The 20990-nt window shown below is 41.5% G+C and overlaps 1 protein-coding gene across 1 annotated transcript in view; it reads right to left on the bottom strand.

Annotated features, from left to right (window-relative positions):
- Positions 1-10101: 10101 nt before the first annotated feature.
- The window catches only part of LOC126175141 (parafibromin), a 77041-nt gene continuing 66152 nt past the window's right edge, over positions 10102-20990 (bottom strand). The window contains exons 9-10 of the mRNA XM_049921701.1: positions 17948-18089; positions 10102-10333 (exon numbers count right to left, since the gene is read on the bottom strand). Of these exons, the coding sequence (XP_049777658.1) occupies positions 10297-10333; positions 17948-18089 (179 nt within the window). The 3' untranslated portion in view covers positions 10102-10296. The remainder of the gene's footprint in view (positions 10334-17947; positions 18090-20990) is intronic.

Raw genomic sequence — 20990 nt, 5'->3', positions numbered from 1 at the left:
CAGGAAAATTCAAGAAATCATGACTAATAAAGAGGCTTACTGACAATGATTGTTCCCAAGTGGCATTCGTGAGTGTAACACCGAAGGGGAGATAAGTTAGTGTCAAGCAAAGTACCCTCTGCCACACACTTCAAAGGTGGCTTACGGAGTAGGATGTAGACATAGATGTAGAATTCTGTCATTTAAACAAGCTCTGTGGGTGAAGACATACACTGACATCAATGGGGAAAAAACCACAAGTGCAACCAATGATATCAAGAAAAATTGTTTCCAACTGATGAATGTTAGTGTGTTTGGAAAAACCATGCAAAACTTATGAAAGATGCGGGACATAAGACTAGAGACATCCTGGTAAGGTCGATATGGAGCAGCTACATTAATTGACGTCATCAAATTTTCATAGAAGTGCTTTGTTACAGAAAATTTAGTTAACACTGGAAAAAAAAAAAACAACTACTTCAGCTAGCTTTCGATAAACCCTTTTGCAGTAAAAGTAGCTATTTGGGATATTTCAGAAACCCTTCTTATTTACTTACATTATGGATATATTTTAAATGAGTAACTTATATAAAACTACATTACACACACAGTAATAGCTTAAATTATCATATTAAATCTCCAAATATTTATGAGGATATCAGGAATGAAGTCCACAGAAGGTTTGCATCGTTGGGTTTCCCAGTAAATGACAGACACAACAGTCAGCTGATAAATGAGAATTACTGAAATATAAATTGAATGATGAACCTACTGCAGAATTTGTTGGTCCAGTATCTAAAATTTATGCATTCAAGACAAGAGTCTTGATGCATAATGTGTAAAAGTCTTCTGTGCTCAGTATGCCCACTGGGGGGCCTCATCCAAGATGTGCAGGCGGCCTTGCCAGTGGAGCTTTCGCAACAAACGGTTGCACATGGTGTGTCTGTATATGTGTGGATGGATATGTTTGTGTGTGCGAGTGTATACCCGTCCTTTTTTCCCCCCTAAGGTAAGTCTTTCCGCTCCTGGGACTGGAATGACTCCTTACCCTCTCCCTTAAAACCCACATCCTTTCGTCTTTCCCTCTCCTTCCCTCTTTCCTGATGAGGCAACAGTTTGTTGCGAAAGCTTGAATTTTGTGTGCATGTTTGTGTTCGTTTGTGTGTCTGTCGACCTGCCAGCACTTTCATTTGGTAAGTCACATCATCTTTGTTTATATATATATATATATATAATAGAGGGAAACATTCCACGTGGGAAAAATATATTTAAAAAGAAAGATGATGAGACTTACCAAACAAAAGCGCTGGCAGATCGATAGACACACAAACATACACACAAAAAATTCTAGCTTTCGCAACCAACGGTTGCCTCGTCAGGAAAGAGGGAAGGAGAGGGAAAGACTTCTCCTTCCCTCTTTCCTGACGAGGCAACCGTTGGTTGCGAAAGCTAGAATTTTTTGTGTGTATGTTTGTGTGTCTATCGACCTGCCAGCGCTTTTGTTTGGTAAGTCTCATCATCTTTCTTTAATAGAAGGAAACATTCCACGAAGGAAAAATATACCTAAAAACAACCTTTCCCTCTTTCCTGATGAGGCAACAGTTTGTTGCGAAAGCTTGAATTTTGTGTGTATGTTTGTGTTCGTTTGTGTGTCTGTCGACCTGCCAGCACTTTCACTTTCATTTGGTAAGTCACATCATCTTTGTTTGTATATATGTGGAAACCACACAAAGGAAGCAGCTACTCGGGCAGCGGAGTATTTGTGGAATGCACATGGTGTGTTCTTTTTAGGCTAAGGCAGTAGTTTGAGGTATTCTGATGAACACTTGCTACTCAACTTGCAGATGGTGCAATCAGGCTGATTTGAGAGTAAGGACGCTTCAACTGTCGAAATTTTATCATTAAATTGTCAAAATATTCATAACATAGTTCCCGAATTTAATGGCCTCCGGGAAAGTTTTCACACTTAAATTATTCTTGGGACTGAGAGTTGGCTAAAACCTGATGTAGAAAGCCCAGAGACATTTAGGGAGTCAATGGACAGATTAAATGCTATAGGAGATGGATTGTTCATTGCAGTTGACAAAAATATTGTGTCTATTTAGTCAAAATTGAGTGACAGTGAAGTTATCCAGTTGCGTGTGACAGATCTAGGTGAAATCAAGTTATTTGTTGTATGATTTTAATGATCACCGGATTCCATTGTGACAGTTCTAGAGTCATTCAAAGAAAGTCTATGGTCAATAGCTTGTAAATACCCAGATGAATCAATACTACTCTGAAGGCAACTTTAATTTGCCGAGTATAGACTGGGACATCTATGGATTCATTGCATGTAGTACATAGTCTTGTGAAGTACTTTTTAACACTTTTCCGAAAACTGCCTTGAGCAACTAATTTGGCAGTCCATGTGCAATGCAAATATCTTAGATCTTGTAGTTAGAAATGGGCCGGATCTTACTGATTGCATCAGTATGGAGATGGGATTTAGTGATCGTTATATCATAGGAACTGTGGTTATAAAAGACAATAAATCAATCAAGAAGGCAAAGTGTATTTTTCTGCTTGAAAGAGCAGATACACAGTTTTTAGCATCTCACCTAGACAATGAATTGACATCATTTAGTTCCAGTGTGATGGACCTAGAGGAATTGTTGGAAAGTTTAAACAGACTGTAAATTGTGCTCTACAGCAGTATCTGCCTAGTACTTGGACAGAGAAGACCCACTGTGGTTTAAAAAATAAATTTGGAAACTGTTGAGGAAGCAAAGGCTGTTGCACTCTCAGTTCAAAAGAGAATGTGCAATTAATGATACGCAAAAGTTAGTAGAGATTCGTGTGTGTGTGTGTGTGGAAAGATCTATGCATGAAGCATAAAATTACCATCATCGCACCTAAGCAAAATATCTGACCGAGAAAAATTCAGTCCCGAGTAAAATATGGTTTCACAAAGAGTAGTCTATGGCATTGGTCTCTCACATTTATCGTGAATCTCTTGTCCAAGGCAGGCCAAGTCCCAATTGCCTGGAAGAAAGTGCATGTGACTCCTATATATAAGAAGGATAAAACAACAGAACCACAAAATTGCAGACCAATATCCTTAATGTTGGTTTGCTGTAAAATTCTTGAGCGTATTCTCAGTTCAAATATATTAAACTATCTTGTGACTGAGAAGGTTATGTCCACAACCCAACATGGTTTTAGAAAGCATTGCTCGTGTGAAACTCAGCTTGCCCTTTTCTCCTGATATACTCCAAACTATGGATGAAGGGCAACAGGTAGATTCCATATTTGTAGATTTCCGAAAAACATCGACACAGTGCCCCATTGCATACTGTTAACAAAGGTACAAGCCTATTGGCATAGGTTCACTGACACAGTGCCCCATTGCATACTGTTAACAAAGGTACGGGCCTATGGCATAGGTTCACAGATATGTGACTTGAAGACTTCTTAACTAATAGAGAATGCTGTCCTCGATGGCAAGGTCCATCAGAGTTAGGGATATCAACAGCAATGCCCCAGGGAAGACTGATAGGGCTGCTATTATTATCTATACACACAAAGGGCCTGGCAACAGGGTGGGTAGCAATTTGTGGTGGTTTTCTGATGATGCTGTGGTGTACGTCGAGGTATTGGAAGTTGAGTTACTGTAGGGGATACAAGATGACTTAGAAAAATTTCTAGTTTGAGTGATGAGTGATAGGGCAAAACAAACCCATAATGTTTGGATGCAGCATTAGTAGTGTTCTGCTGAACACATACACAGCTTTCAAATATCTGGGAATAATGTTGGAAAACAATATGAAATGTGAGAATTGTGGTAGGGAAGGTAAATGGTTGAATTTGGTGTATTGGGAGAAGTTTCGGAAAGTGTGGTTCATCTGTAAAGGATGCAAAGGGAACTTCACAGCAAACACAAACATAGCCAAAGCCTCGTAGACAAACATAAATTACGCGAAGCGAAATGTAATGTGAGGAGGGCAATGCGAGAGGCGTTCAATGAATTCGAAAGTAAAGTTCTATGTACTGACTTGGCAGAAAATCCTAAAAAATTTTGGTCTTATGTCAAAGCGGTAGGTGGATCAAAAAGTCCAGACACTCTGTGACCAAAATGGTACTGAAACAGAGGATGACAGACTAAAGGCCGAAATACTAAATGTCTTTTTCCAAAGCTGTTTCACAGAGGAAGACTGCACTGTAGTTCCTTCTCTAGATTGTCGCATGGATGACAAAATGGTAGATATCGAAATAGACGACAGAGGGATAGAGAAACAATTAAAATCGCTCAAAAGAGGAAAGGCCGCTGGACCTGATGGGATACCAGTTCGATTTTACACAGAGAACGCAAAGGAACTTGCCCCCCTTCTTGCAGCGGTGTACAGTAGGTCTCTAGAAGAGCACAGCATTCCAAAGGATTGGAAAAGGGCACAGGTCATCCCCGTTTTCAAGAGGGGATGTCGAACAGATGTGTAGAACTATAGACCTATATCTCTAATGTTGATCAGTTGTAGAGTTTTGGAACACATATTATGTTCGAGTATAATGACTTTTCTGGTGACTAGAAATCTACTCTGTAGGAATCAGCATGGGTTTCGAAAAAGACGGTTGTGTGAAACCCAGCTCGCGCTATTCGTCCACGAGACTCAGAGGGCCATAGACATGGGTTCACAGGTAGATGACGTGTTTCTTGACTTCCGCAAGGCGTTCGATACAGTTCCCCACAGTCGTTTAATGAACAAAGTAAGAGCGTATGGACTATCAGACCAATTGTGTGATTGGATTGAAGAGTTCCTAGATAACAGAACGCAGCTTGTCATTCTCAATGGAGAGAAGTCTTCCAAAGTAAGAGTGATTTCAGGTGTGCTGCAGGGGAGTGTCATAGGACTGTTGCTATTCACTATATACATAAATGACCTTGTGGATGACATCGGAAGTTCACTGAGCCTTTTTGCAGATGATGCTGTGGTGTATCGAGAGGTTGTAACAGTGGAAAATTGTACTGAAATGCAGGAGGATCTGCAGCGAATTGACGCATGGTGCAGGGAATGGCAGTTGAATCTCAATATAGACAAGTGTAATGTGCTGCGAATACATAGAAAGATAGATCCCTTATCATTTAGCTACAAAATAGCAGGTCAGCAAATGGAAGCAGTTAATTCCTTAAATTATCTGGGAGTACGCATGAGGAGTGATTTAAAATGGAATGATCATATAAAGTTGATCGTCGGTAAAGCAGATGCCAGACTGAGATTCATTGGAAGAATCCTAAGGAAATGCAATCAGAAAACAAAGGAAGTAGGTTACAGTACGCTTGTTCGCCCACTGCTTGAATGCTGCTCAGCAGTGTGGGATCCGTGCCAGATAGGGTTGATAGAAGAGATAGAGAAGATCCAACCGAGAGCAGCATGCTTTGTTACAGGATCATTTAGAAATCGCGAAAGCGTTACGGAGATGATAGATAAACTCCAGTGGAAGACTCTGCAGGAGAGACGCTCAGTAGCTCGGTATGGGCTTTTGTTAAAGTTTCGAGAACGTACCTTCACCGAAGAGTCAAGCAGTATATTGCTCCCTCCTACATATATCTCGCGAAGAGACCATGAGGATAAAATCAGAGATTAGAGCCTACACAGAAGCATACCGACAATCCTTCTTTCCACGAACAATACGAGACTGGAATAGAAGGGAGAACCGATAGAGGTACTCAGGGTACCCTCCGCCATACACCGTCAGGTGGCTTGCTGAGTATGGATGTATATGTAGATACCACGTATCGGATCCTAGTATGATCCATTCTTGAGTACTGCTTGAGAGTTTGGGATCCATAACACGCCGAATTGAAGGACGGCATCAGAGCAATTCAGAGGCAGGCTGCTAGTTTGTTCCCCGTAGGTCTGAACAACATGCAGGTATTATGCAGATGTTTCAGCAACTGAAACGGGGATCCATGGAGGGAAGACGACATCCTTTTCGAGAAGCACTATTGAAAAAAATTAGAGAACCTGTATTTGAAGCTGACAGCAGAATGAATCTACTACTGCAACCATATGTTTTGCGTAATGACCACAAAAGATATGAGAAAGTAGGGCTCATTAGGAGGCATCTAAACAGTCATTTTTGCCTTGCTCTATTTGTCAGTGGAACAGGAAAGGAAATGACAGAGTACCTTCTGCTTAAAACCATATGGCAGCTTTGAGAGTGCTTATGTAGATGTAGATTATGGAAGTTGAGATGCTTCGTCTCTTAGCAGCTAGCTGTTAAGCAAATTTGCATCCCTGTCTCCAAATATCCAGTTAAATTATACACTCCTGGAAATGGAAAAAAGAACACATTGACACCGGTGTGTCAGACCCACCATACTTGCTCCGGACACTGCGAGAGGGCTGTACAAGCAATGATCACACGCACGGCACAGCGGACACACCAGGAACCGCGGTGTTGGCCGTCGAATGGCGCTAGCTGCGCAGCATTTGTGCACCGCCAGTGTCAGCCAGTTTGCCGTGGCATACGGAGCTCCATCGCAGTCTTTAACACTGGTAGCATGCCGCGACAGCGTGGACGTGAACCATATGTGCAGTTGACGGACTTTGAGCGAGGGCGTATAGTGGGCATGCGGGAGGCCGGGTGGACGTACCGCCGAATTGCTCAACACGTGGGGCGTGAGGTCTCAACAGTACATCGATGTTGTCGCCAGTGGTCGGCGGAAGGTGCACGTGCCCGTCGACCTGGGACCAGACCGCAGCGACGCACGGATGCACGCCAAGACCGTAGGATCCTACGCAGTGCCGTAGGGGACCGCACCGCCACTTCCCAGCAAATTAGGGACACTGTTACTCCTGGGGTATCGGCGAGGACCATTCGCAACCGTCTCCATGAAGCTGGGCTACGGTCCCGCACACCGTTAGGCCGTCTTCCGCTCACGCCCCAACGATGCAGCCCGCCTCCAGTGGTGTCGCGACAGGCGTGAATGGAGGGACGAATGGAGACGTGTCGTCTTCAGCGATGAGAGTCGCTTCTGCCTTGGTGCCAATGATGGTCATATGCGTGTTTGGCGCCGTGCAGGTGAGCGCCACAATCAGGACTGCATACGACCGAGGCACACAGGGCCAACACCCGGCATCATGGTGTGGGGAGCGATCTCCTACACTGGCCGTACACCACTGGTGATCGTCGAGGGGACACTGAATAGTGCACGGTACATCCAAACCGTCATCGAACCCATCGTTCTACCATTCCTAGACCGGCAAGGGAACTTGCTGTTCCAACAGGACAATGCACGTCCGCATGTATCCCGTGCCACCCAACGTGCTCTAGAAGGTGTAAGTCAACTACCCTGGCCAGCAAGATCTCCGGATCTGTCCCCCATTGAGCATGTTTGGGACTGGATGAAGCGTCGTCTCACGCGGTCTGCACGTCCAGCACGAACGCTGGTCCAACTTAGGCGCCAGGTGGAAATGGCATGGCAAGCCGTTCCACAGGACTACATCCAGCATCTCTACGATCGTCTCCATGGGAGAATAGCAGCCTGCATTGCTGTGAAAGGTGGATATACACTGTACTAGTGCCGACATTATGCATGCTCTGTTGCCTGTGTCTATGTGCCTGTGGTTCTGTCAGTGTGATCATGTGATGTATCTGACCCCAGGAATGTGTCAATAAAGTTTCCCCTTCCTGGGACAATGAATTCACGGTGTTCTTATTTCAATTTCCAGGAGTGTAGAAGGAGAGATTAATAAGGTAGTCATCGTTTTTGAATGTCTGGCGATTTCCAATATACTGCCTGGTGTCTACAAGGAAAATGTTAAAGACTTTTAAAGCAGAAAATAAAATTCCATTCTGAACACTAAGCAGAGATCAACAGTCTACATGCATTCTTACTTCCTGCATTGTGGTTGTGAACTGCACAGTTCATCCTAAATAGCTATAGATAGCTTTATGAATTGCATGCATTGGTATGCAAGGTTAAAAAGTCCAAGTCCCTTGAAGACACTTCTGCAAGAGGGTACTAACTTAACATAAATTTCTTACTATATACTTCTGTAGAAAGAATACTTTTTTGCATTAGCTGGACTGCCCTAGATGACCATGCTACAGGACAGTATGCTAGCAATCCAGTCTGCAGGTCAATACAAAAAGAGTTTTCGCTAATGCCACCTCAGTTTGTGATTCATGTGTGCATTTCTTATGCACTTGACATGTTCCACATCATCACAGTTTTCATGAGATTGATCGATGGTACACATAACTAACTAACCGAAGGAATTTCACATAAAGAGTGTCATTTAGGGTGCGCCTGAGGATCTCCACTACTTTTTGTGGTACGTATTACTTGGTGAAGCTAAGCGTAATCCCATCTGCAGCCATAACTAATATGATGATGTGACTAGATACAGCTGCATTTCAGTTCAAAGAAGCACACACTGTTATCTCAGAGTGGGTGTATGGAAAGTGATCAGTGACAATGTCTTCATTGACAGGCATGGAGACACAAAATGGCTCTGAGCACTATGGAACTTAACAGCTGTGGTCATGTCCCCTAGAACTTAGAACTACTTAAACCTAACTAACCTAAGGACAACACACAACCATGCCCGAGGCAGGATTCGAACCTGCGACCGTAGCAGTCGCACAGTTCCGGACTGCGCGAGAGCACCGCGGCCGGCATGGAGACACATGTGACAGCTAGCTGTTAATGTCATTAAATGTATTGGCAATGAGAAAGAAAGGAAGGAAAAAAAATGAGGATCGCAACTGAATATTCCATTGACGATGAGGACATTAGAGATTAGAGATGGAGCAAAAGCTCACACTGGGGAAAGATGGAGAAGGAAGCTGGATGCGCCCTTTCACAGGAGCAATCCTGACAGTCATCTTCAGTGGTTTAGGGAAATTGTGCGAAACCCAAATCTGGATATTTAGCTGGTTAACTGAAACACTGTCCTCTCGAAACTGAACCCAGCGCCTTACCTCCCTCGGTCTTGACGAGGAGGAGCAAGTAAGCTGGCAGTGGGCATATTATGGTAGGAGGAACATAAAGCTTAGGGGAGTGGGGTTTGAGTATCCAGCTCAAGGAAGAAGATGGAAAATACACACAATAAATATCTGGTTGATTATATGTATGAAAGTGTTATTACCCAGCCATTTCTGGAGAATTATCGACAATACAAGGAATTACCAATTTTGTGAAAACTTCACAGCTTTAGTGGCACAGAACTAGACTTCAAGACTATAAAGGAAACTCTGCAAAAATTGTTATGTCTGTGGTATGTGGTTTAAAAAAAAAAAGGCCATTATGTTTGTGAATGACACAACATAGTTTCAAGTGGCAAACTTGTGCTGAATTTCTATGACAATATGGAGCCTCAAAATTAAAGTAGCCAGGGAGCACTGTCAAACGAAGTACCAGCCAACAATTAATTGTTGCACTCAAGACACTGTCATATAGATGTGTGACAGTGCTACACTTGTAAGAATACTGTAATGCTCTTGTCACAGCAGATACACTGTCCATGGGTGGTAAGGCTGTATGGGAGGGATTTTTTGGTGTGAAAGGATGGCAGCTGTTGAAATGCAGGTACTGTTGGTGGTTGATGGGTTTAATGTGGACACAGGTGCAGATGGAGCCATCAGAGAGGAGGTCATCAACATCTAGGAAGGTGGCATGCTGGGTTGAACAGGACCAGGTGAAGTGGATGGGAAGAAGGTGCTGAGGTAGTGAAGGAGTGGAGATAGAGTGTCTTGGCCTTGAGTCCAGATCATAAATGAACCTCAACCAGACTAAGGGGTTTGGCATTTTGGGAGGCTAGGATGGTCTCTCTTATATGGCTTGCAAACAGGTTCGGATAAGAAGGTGCTGTATGGGTGCCCATGGCTGTGCCACAGATTTGTTTGTATGCCTTCCCTTCAAAAGAGTAATAATTGTGGGTTAGGATAAAATTAGTAAAACTTGGTATGATGTGCCAACATTCAAGGTATGTAATGAATAGTAAGAACATGCTGCAACACATACAACAACTCTGAATATAACAAGGAATTGGTAATTATCAATAATATAATTTATTGTGTATAAATATATTCTGATGTAACAAACATTAAAACTGAAATTTAAATAAAAATAGGACATAATGGGAAAATATCAGTTTAATATTTCGGCTAAAACGTTTTACATTTATTACCGGAACTATAGATACATTCATTACAGCTACACATGATGTGTAATTCTTCGCTCCCAGCTCATCCTATATTACAGTCTATTGGCTATGAATGGCATCAGTCACCAACATATGAAGAAATCAAGGTGTGTCTCACTGTAGTCCATTAGAATCTTAAATGTGGTTTGTACTTGATCATGTACCTGCAATATATAATAAGGACATTAGAGATTCAGATAACTGCAACGAGACAAACATTTTGCATACTTACAAACTAGACTGAATACATGTACAAGGTCTATTTGGAAACTAAACTCTGTTGGGCTATAAGTAAATACTGGAGTAGTTAAGAATCTACACCATTCATCTTAAGGGATTAACCATTATGTTTTTACAAGCTGACAAATTACTTATACATACAATTCTGTTGCCCCAGTGATTTGGAACACAATAAGGACAAAACCTGTCAATTTCAAACAATTGGTAACAGTCTGCAGAATGTTGTCAGAGGGTTGAGATGCCATGAAATGCTAGTTCTCACAAATTTTTTCATCAATTTTCTGCAGCAGTTTGTGCTGACTACTGAGAGACAGGCGAGTCTGTCATAATAATGAACATTTGTCCTTCTGCTCTTAAACAAATGATGTCATTGATACACAACACTTTCATGTATTACATTTACTCCACTTGCAGCACAAAACAGTTTTTAAGACTTTTTGCACCCAAAAACCATTATTTCAGAACCAATTTCACATTTATGGTGCTTTTAAATTCCAACACTCATACTAAATAGGCTACAGCCAGTGCATGAGAAGCAAAGTGGCTTTCTTGCTATTGCAGCTCTAAACACATTGACCTATCCCACGTGTGTGTGTGTATATATATATATATATATATATATATATATATATATAGACTTACCCAACAAAAGCGCTGGCAGGTCGATAGACACACAAATAAACACAAACATACACACAAAACTCTAGCTTTCGCAACCAACGGTTGCCTCGTCAGGAAAGAGGGAAGGAGAAGGAAAGACAAAAGGATTGGGTTTTAAGGGAGAGGGTAAGGAGTCATTCCAATCCCGGGAGCGGAAAGACTTACCTTAGGGGGAAAAAAGGACAGGTTTACACTCGCACACACACACACATATCCATCCACACATACACAGACACAAGCAGACATTTGTAAAGGCCTTTACAAATGTCTGCTTGTGTCTGTGTATGTGTGGATGGATATGTGTGTGTGTGTGCGAGTGTAAACCTGTCCTTTTTTCCCCCTAAGGTAAGTCTTTCCGCTCCCGGGATTGGAATGACTCCTTACCCTCTCCCTTAAAACCCAATCCTTTTGTCTTTCCTTCTCCTTCCCTCTTTCCTGACGAGGCAACCGTTGGTTGCGAAAGCTAGAGTTTTGTGTGTATGTTTGTGTTTATTTGTGTGTCTATCGACCTGCCAGCGCTTTTGTTGGGTAAGTCTCATCATCTTTCTTTTTAAATATATTTTTCCCACGTGGAATGTTTCCCTCTATTATATATATATATATATATATAGTTATAATAGAAGGAAACATTCCACGAAGGAAAAATATACCTAAAAACAAAGATGATGAGACTTACCAAATGAAAGTGCTGGCAGGTCGACACACACACAAACGAACACAAACATACACACAAAATTCAAGCTTTCGCAACAAACTGTTGCCTCATCAGGAAAGAGGGAAGGAGAGGGAAAGACGAAAGGATGTGGGTTTTAAGGGAGAGGGTAAGGAGTCATTCCAGTCCCGGGAGCGGAAAGACTTACCTTAGGGGGAAAAAAGGACGGGTATACACTCGCACACACACACATATCCATCCACACATATACAGACACAAGCAGACATATACCTAAAAACAAAGATGATGTGACTTACCAAATGAAAGTGCTGGCAGGTCGACAGACACACAAAGTAACACAAACATACACACAAAATTCAAGCTTTCGCAACAAACTGTTGCCTCATCAGGAAAGAGGGAAGGAGAGGGAAAGACGAAAGGATGTGGGTTTTAAGGGAGAGGGTAAGGAGTCATTCCAGTCCCGGGAGCGGAAAGACTTACCTTAGGGGGAAAAAAGGACGGGTATACACTCGCGCGCGCGCACACACACACATATCCATCCACACATATACAGACACAAGCAGACATGTGTAATTTACAATCTTAAGTAAATATATTTAAAAAGAAAGATGATGAGACTTACCAAACAAAAGCGCTGGCAGGTCGATAGACACACAAACATACACACAAAATTCTAGCTTTCGCAACCAACGGTTGCCTCGTCAGGAAAGACAAAAGGATATGGGTTTTAAGGGAGAGGGTAAGGAGTCATTCCAATCCCGGGAGCGGAAAGACTTACCTTAGGGGGAAAAAAGGACAGGTATACACTCGCACACACACACATATCCATCCACACATACACAGACACAAGCAGACATTTGTAAAGGCAAAGAGTTTGGCCAGCACATCTTGGCACAGTGTTACACCGTCCGGGTTATCTGGATACTTCCCACTAACACCAGCCTGTCAGAACTCCGGAGATGGGAACTTGCCCTTCAGCATATCCTCTCTTCTCGCTATCCGCCAGGCCTCAATCTCTGCTAATTTCTAATTTCAATCTGCCGCCGCTCATACCTCACCTGTCTTTCAACATCATCTTTGCCTCTGTACTTCCGTCCCGACTGACATCTCTGCCCAAACTCTTTGCCTTTACAAATGTCTGCTTGTGTCTGTGTATATGCGGATGGATATGTGTGTGTGTGCGAGTGTATACCTGTCCTTTTTTCCCCCTAAGGTAAGTCTTTCCGCTCCCGGGATTGGAATGACTCCTTACCTTCTCCCTTAAAACCCATATCCTTTTGTCTTTCCTTCTCCTTCCCTCTTTCCTGACGAGGCAACCGTTGGTTGCGAAAGCTAGAATTTTGTATGTATGTTTGTGTTTGTTTGTGTGTCTATCGACCTGCCAGCGCTTTTGTTTGGTAAGTCTCATCATCTTTCTTTTTAAATATATTTTTCCCACGTGGAATGTTTCCCTCTATTATATACAATCTTAAGTAATTTACACAAGCAGGTAAGATTTGTTACAGTTATTTGTTACAGCAATTGTTGATGTCTGTTTATGATGGTTTAACACAGGTAATGCTCTAATTTTTCTCATTGGGCTCTCCTTTAAAGCTTTCATCTCTCCTCCCTGAATTTAAATTTCTCTTTGGTTTCCTTTACATGTTGTTCAGTACACAGACTGAGTTACAATCCTGTCTCAAATCTCTTCTCAAATGATGCCTCCCTCTCATGTCAAACTCTTAAAACTTCTATCTGCTTTCTGCATACATTGTAGATAATCCATTTGCTCCCTGTATTTTATCCCTCATGCAAATATCAAGCCCTTCAATCGCTGAAAGTGGTCACTGCAAAATAATCCATCAGGCATCTTGGCCTCATCTGCATGGCAATCAGGTCAGGGCAAATGCCCATTGCTGCACCTCTAGGTGCAGTGTAATTTCACTCTTGACTAGCGACTTCCAGTGTTGGCAGCGGAACTGCTCTTTGGGCATAAATGTGTTAGCAAAACCACAGAAAACTAACCATGATTGCTGAAAGGGTATTTGAACACAAGCCAAGTGCCTTGAGCAGTTCCCCATCTTGCTTGGCTCATTCTGCAAAGGGTACATTGCTGTTCCCTAACAAGGATCCCAAACCACTGACAACTGTTTGCCACCATTATGTAGCATGAGCCCATCAAAGAACACATGAAATCTCAGAAGAAGCCTGTGATCAGTCTGTTTCAGCAGTTATAATGGAGTATTTCTTGCAATTCTTATTTATTTGTTTTAATAAAAAAGAGGGATTGGGAGTTTCACAGGGTACAACAGACCTTCCTTCTAGGTCTTGTACTCACTAAACCAGTCAGTCAGTGCTCGAGTTACAAAGATACTAGACTTTCTACTACATGTATTCTTTATGGGATTGTCTCATGCACGCTGGAATTATCAAAGTCTTACTTTCATCAAATCAAAGTTTCTGTATATATTTACATTAATTTTCTTATATGATTTTCTATTCTAATTTAAACTACCATATACTGCTTTTTTGTTACGTGAATGCACCTAATGATGATGATAGAAAGATTGTCCAATCTGGGCTTTACATGCACATAAAAGTGATAATATGGGCACGAGAGACTTGATTAGAAATGGGATATATTTACAAATATATGAACTGGGCTTCCAACTGAAAGCCAATATGGTGTCTTGTGACTGTACTTAAGAGAAGGGGTCATGTGAAGTCGGTGGCGTTCTTCCATCTCACTAGCCTCTGTTCAAACACAAGTTCAGAATGTCAGACCTGCTCTATATTGCTCTGAACGTTTAGAAAGACTCATGAACATACTTTGTCCATGCTATGATGTCAGAAAGTTGGCACACTCCACATTTGAATGCACGGCTGTGTGTTCATAGCTTTAGTGACATCAGGCAGAAATCTGATCAAATTGTGAAGTAGAAGAGGTAAAGAGAAATCTCTAACTGACACAAAGGGGAAGCTAGTTGTTATATCTACAACTAGTGTGTGTAGTCCTTATTAGTCAAGTTTAATGAATGAACTACGTACAAACCTTTGAATTCATAGAATTATGAAATACAGGCAGAGCATTGGAAAAGTGGATAAGATATAAGGTAATCTACATGAACAAGCTGATACATTAGTTTTATATACAAAATAGCACACAATTAAAGCTATAAGTCTTTAAAAAGTCAAAACAACATTAAAACATAAAATGCAAAAAGTCTGCGGATGTTGCAGTGTATGCTGACGGGTTTATTGGAGAGACTTCTAGTCACTTAGCTCAGGTGTTATCTAACTCCTTGTTATCACTTTCAGTTGCTGCTGCCTCAAGATTGCAGTGCAGATGGGTCACTAGTTCTGAAACTCTTCTCGTACCTAGTAATTCTACAGATGGCGATTCATTTCATTAACTTTAGTTAGCTTTTTACCCTTCTAGTCTTCTGTCACTATACATAACTTTTTAATCTGGTAAATTCCATCATGTAACTGTGCTGGTTCTTTGCCCTCTAATGGATTGACGGCTGCCTCTCTTCGAGGTTGCACTGACATAGCATGTACATACAAGGCTTGGGATGTGTTACCTGGTGTAACAGTCTTCATTCTACATCAACACTTAGTTATCTATATTCTGTGCATTGCGTACATTTATGACAGTTTTCTTTTCTGTCTTTTTTCGATCTTTAGATCAGAATGATATCTTACGATTGAGATACACAAATAGTATACTGAATATTTAGACTGTGAGCTTGATTACCTGACAAAAATATGCTTTATAAATGTTTAAATTGAAACAAAATATTCAACACAATTAAATGACCAATATATCTGCACAATAGACTATCGTATTTACTCGAATCTAAGCCGCACTTTTTTTTCCGGTTTTTGTAATCCAAAAAGCCACCTGCGGCTTAGAATGGAGTGCAAAGTAAGCGGAAGTTTTGAAAAATGTTTGGTAGGTGCCGCCAAAACAAACTTCTGCCGTCGAACATATGAAGCGCTACATAGGCATGCTTTGCAGGCACAAAGATAAATACTGGCGCCAAAACCTCTGCGTCAGTAAATAAATTAAATTATCCATTGAAGTAAATACAAATTCCGTATTGTTCTTCTTCGAATGTTGCAGCGTTTCAATGTACTACAAAAATCCGACTGGCAAGACTGTTAGGCATGTTTGTCAATAGGGCCAACTCTACGTTCTGAATTTTTTCCTACCTGTGACAAGAGATCATTGCTAATAAGAACTTTTATGAATTGTGAATCACATACAGTATTCTCTTCACCATAAGAATAATACGAATATAAACATTTTTCCACGTATTCTTTCGTGTTTGCTACTATCTCATTTAAATCCTGTCTGCCTGATAAACTACGAAACTAGAGTGAGACAACAGCAAACGCGGAAGAATATACATATCATGTCACGTTTATATTCGTATTATTCTTATGCGTAATAGTGATACAGTCTGAAATGAAGCACGGCAATTGACTAGATTTTTACATCTAAGATGACTCTAATTTCTGTGCAGAATGTAATGTACTAAAGAGGCGTCTGCAAAGATTTTCAAACGGAGAAAAATTTTCGCTAAACTCTTGTTCAGAACATCTTCAATCATACGCACTCTATTATTTGGTTCTTGTTTATCATTATCAAAGAGAGCAGCAGTGTAAGTAACAACAAATAGCAGTCTCTTGCCATTGTTTAGCTAATGAGACGATTCCTCCCCCACCAAAAAAAAAAAAAAAGAAAAAGGGGCTGCGGTTGCGCGCACATTCGCACAAAAGCAAGCCATGCCGCGAGCAGCAACAGGCCGTAAACACTCATTATCATAATCTGACAAACAATGCATGACACAGTACAGTAATGCATCATCAGCTTAGAGTGACGTAAACACCTATAACAAAGAGAACGGCACTCAACAGATCAAAGAAAAATAAGCAATCAATTTAAACCAGACAAAGCACGTGAAAAAGGAAGGGTACCCATATAAATACGGACGGACGGAGCGCCTGACACATAGCAATGGCTACCTGGTAAAGCTTAACTGCTAAGCTTACGTCTCGAACCGAACTACTGTAGCTGTATCGTCATTGGACCTAAATTGTGTTCATATTACAATGGACCAACTTTGTTTCGATTTGGAGGTGCGGCCTAAAACTTCTCTCTACCCTTGAATTTCGAGTCTCAAATTTCAGGTGCGGCTTAGATTTGGGAAATTTTTTTCCCTTGATTTCGAGTCTCATTTTTCAGGTGCGGCTTAGATTCGAGTAAATACGGTACTCATTCATCAATTTTATGAAAACTTATGACTCACATTCAACAGTCCTTATCTCTAAATGAATGATGGACCTGTGATTTCCAATTAAATTTAGAAATTTTGGTAAAATTTGTGTGGATGATAACAGCAGCAGTTTTTTTTAATGGAATAAAAGCTCACTCTTTCAAAAATAAAACTAGACTAAGACAAGGAGAGACTCTGTCCCCTCTTGTCTTTAATGTAACCTTGGAGAGAGTTATGAGGAAACTCAAAACTAGTACCTGCTGGGACCTTCAAAAGAAAATTAAGATTTCATCATAAGCTGATGATACAGCGCCAATTGGAAAAAAAGTGAAAGAGAGATTAGACAGTTATTTGTGGAGCTCACAGAAGCAACATCCAAACTTGTCCTAAAAGTAAATGATCAGAAAATTAAATACACGACAGTTCAGAGACAAAGAGATGAACAAGACAATCAGTCACATCTAATAATCACCGATCATCAATTTGAAGGCCCTGAACAGTTCAGATTTCTGGTGTTAGGTCTAATGCAACAGGATGGGCATAAACATCTGGCAGGAAGCAGTACAATGTAGAAGTATTTGTAGGCAACATGTGAGACTGGCTCATGAGCTTCGAGTCCCTTAGAAGCCAAGAACAAAGGGATCGGGGCATGTGGGAGGGGGGTGGAGGGGCATGAGGAGGACCATATATTAGCACACTGTAATAAGACATTTTCTGACACCTTTCTTAAGACTAGTTTATGCCTTTTGCATAAATTACCACTTACTACTGCTTCGATACATGTCATTACCAACGTGGTTCTCAAATGCTTATAGCAAATATTACACATAGGTTTTACAACTGCAGATACTTTCAGTTCTTTTGCACATGAAACACTCATGTAGCAATTATTATTAAGCTATGCACTTTACAAACACTTCAGCACGCTGGATGGACAAACTTACTTATCGAGCTTCTCCCAGAAGACCATCAGTGCTGCTCGGTCCAGATGCCTCTTCGTACGTGACAGCTCTATCACATGCACCGCCCACTTGCCGACATTTGTATCCAGCTTCATTTCATCATACTTGATGTGGAAAGCACAGACTGGGAATAAAAAGCATGTGTTAAAATCACTGAAGCTATTTTAAGTGCCCAGTGTCAGGCATCTATACCATCCGACAAACCATTTCTGCTTTGTCCACAGTACACAGCATAATATTAACTGTACACCCATTAATAACAGAAATGCTGGTGGAGTTTAGTTGTATACATGTTCCATGGATCATAGCTGTGATCTTCCACTACGGTGTGAAATGAGTTGGTTACTTTACGGTTACAACACATTATCCCAGGAAAAAAATACCATTCACGTGACTGTCTTTTCCATTACCCTTTAAGTTATCTCCAGTTAATTTACATATGATGAAACAATGGAACCTCCAGCTTGGAATATCAATATTATTATGAAAAGGGTAGATTGCTACTCATTGTCAAGATGACTCCATTGAGTTCCAGACAGGCACAATGAAAGGACTGTTACACAGTATAGCTTTCATCCAAAGCTTTCTGCAGCAAAGACAGCACACATTCACACAATCTAGCACACCTCAAGCACACAACTGCTACCACCAGTAGCTAGGTCAATGTTTAATCCCCCCACACACAAACAAAATATTATCGCAGCACATTAAGATATTCTCTGCAGTACAAGGAGGTGTGATTTTAGTTTGTGTTCAAAGTTAATTTTATTATTACTTGCGAATAAGACCATTTGGACTACACAACGTACTTAAGAGGTGGGCACCTGCCTTCCTTTGTGTCCCTATTTCTTTCATTCTCTTCCTGTGGCCTTTATTCCTCTCATCAAAGTACATTGCTTCAGTCTTTTTTAGTTTTCCCCTTTGTTGACTTTCCATTTGTGAATTTTTGACCGGAAGATTTCATGGTTTTTGACAACTTCTGTTGTAATTCCTATCAATTTCATATAAGTTCTGATCTTGTCAATCTATTTCATCATGTTGTCAATGAATTTGACTACTACTTCTATAAGTCTGTCTGGGTTCAATCTTTTAATTGTCTTTAGAATATCAATCAGAATTTTCTAATGTCACTGTGACTATTTGTGTATTAATGTAGAAGCAAAGTTCTGGCATAATTTAAAAAATTAAGGAGTAATGGAGACTGTTTACCAAACAGCAGAAGCATTGAGTTGCTGACGGGCATATACAAAAGAGAAAGAAAACTAACTAGCTCTAAGAATAAATCCTTTGTCTAGCTAGAATACAAATACATACACAAAACGGATGCACACACTCATGCACCTGTAATCTTACATTGTGCCGGCTGGACGAATAATGGCGGGATTGCATTTCGGCAGGTAGACTACGGTGGGGTGGCGGTTGTTTCAGTTGAGAAATGTACATGGAGAGAGAGATGGGAGGCAGGAACAGGGGTTGGCAGTTGTTAATTAGCTGTGGCACATGGTGAAGGTGACGGGGTGTGGATTAGGAGGGAGTGATAGAACAAACGAAGGGGAAGCTGTTGGGTGGAGTGTGTGGGGACAATTGGTTAACGGACACTGAGGCCAGGATGGTTCCGGGAGCAAAGGATATGTTGCCAGAGTAATTCCCATCTGTGTAGTTCAGAAAAGGTGGTGGTGGCGGAAAGGTCCCAGATGGCCTGAGTTGTGTAGCAACAATTTAAATCGAGCGTATTGTGCTCAGCAGCATGTTGTGCTCAGAAGCATGTTGTGCTCAGAAGCATGTTGTGCCACCAGGCGGTATATTTGTTCTTGGTCACAGATTGATGGTGGCCATTCATTCTGGTAGACAGTTGTTTGGTTGTCATATAGACATGAAAACAGCTATGCAGTGACCGTAACAGATTGATACATATGACACAGCTGCTTTTACATGTGACCCTGCCACTTATCGTAGGATAAGCTTGTGATAGGACTGGAGCAGGAACTGCTGAATGGGTGGATTGGGCAGGTCTTGTATCTGTGTCTTGCACAGGGAAATGGTCCCTCTGGTAAGGAGCTGGTAGTGATTGTTGCAAAGGAATTGACTGGGATGCTGTGTAGGTTCGGTGGGTGATGGAACATCACTTTAGGAGGATGGGAAGGACCTAGGGTAAGGTGTTCATTACCTGGCATGGCTATAGTCAATCAAGAGACTGACGAAGGATGTGGTTCAGTTATTCCAGTCCAGGATGATAGGGGTGACAAGATGGGCATTCCACTCTAGGTGATTCTTTGTGTTGGTGGGAGAGTTAGGGGTGTGTGAGCATATGGTACTGGGATTCTGTCTGCAGACTACATTTGGAGGGTAGTGGCTTTCCATCAGCATACTGGGCAAAGAAATTCTCATCGCTGCAGCTGATACACCACCCACGTATGGGCAGGCTGTATATTTTCTTGTGGATGGGGTGACAGCTGTCAAAATATATGTACTATTGGTGGTTTGTGGGCTTAACGTGAAATGAGGTGTGGAGGGAACCATCAGAGGGGAAAGTCCACATCTAGGAAGGTGGAGTGTTGGGTTGAGGAGGACTAGATGAAGTAGATGGGAGAGAAGGTGTTGAGGTTATGGAGGAATGAGGATAGGGAATCTTGGCCCTGAATCCATATCATGAAGATATCATCAGTGAACCTGAACCAGACAGGGGTTTGGGGTCTTGGGAGACTATGAAGAGTTCCTCTAAATGGCCGAAAAAGGCTGGTATGTTGGTGTCCATGGCTGTGCTGTGATTATATTTTTATACCTTCCCACCAAAGGAGAAGTAGTAGTGTGCAAAGACGTAGTTGGTAAGGTGTATGAGGAATGAGATAGGGGGTTTGGAGTATGAATGACGTCAGGATAGGTAGTGTCTAAAAGCAGCAAGGACATGGGCATGTGTGATGTTGATGTATAGGGAGGTGACAGCAAAAATGGTGAGTAGGAGTCCAAGAGAGAAATGGGTGGGGATAGTGGAGAGTCAGTGAAGGAATTGATTATTGCATCTGAT

This window comes from Schistocerca cancellata, chromosome 3 (assembly GCF_023864275.1).
Source record: "Schistocerca cancellata isolate TAMUIC-IGC-003103 chromosome 3, iqSchCanc2.1, whole genome shotgun sequence".
Taxonomy (NCBI): domain Eukaryota; kingdom Metazoa; phylum Arthropoda; class Insecta; order Orthoptera; family Acrididae; genus Schistocerca; species Schistocerca cancellata.
Note: the sequence above shows the minus strand (reverse complement) of the source record. Positions and strands in the feature narration are given on the sequence as shown.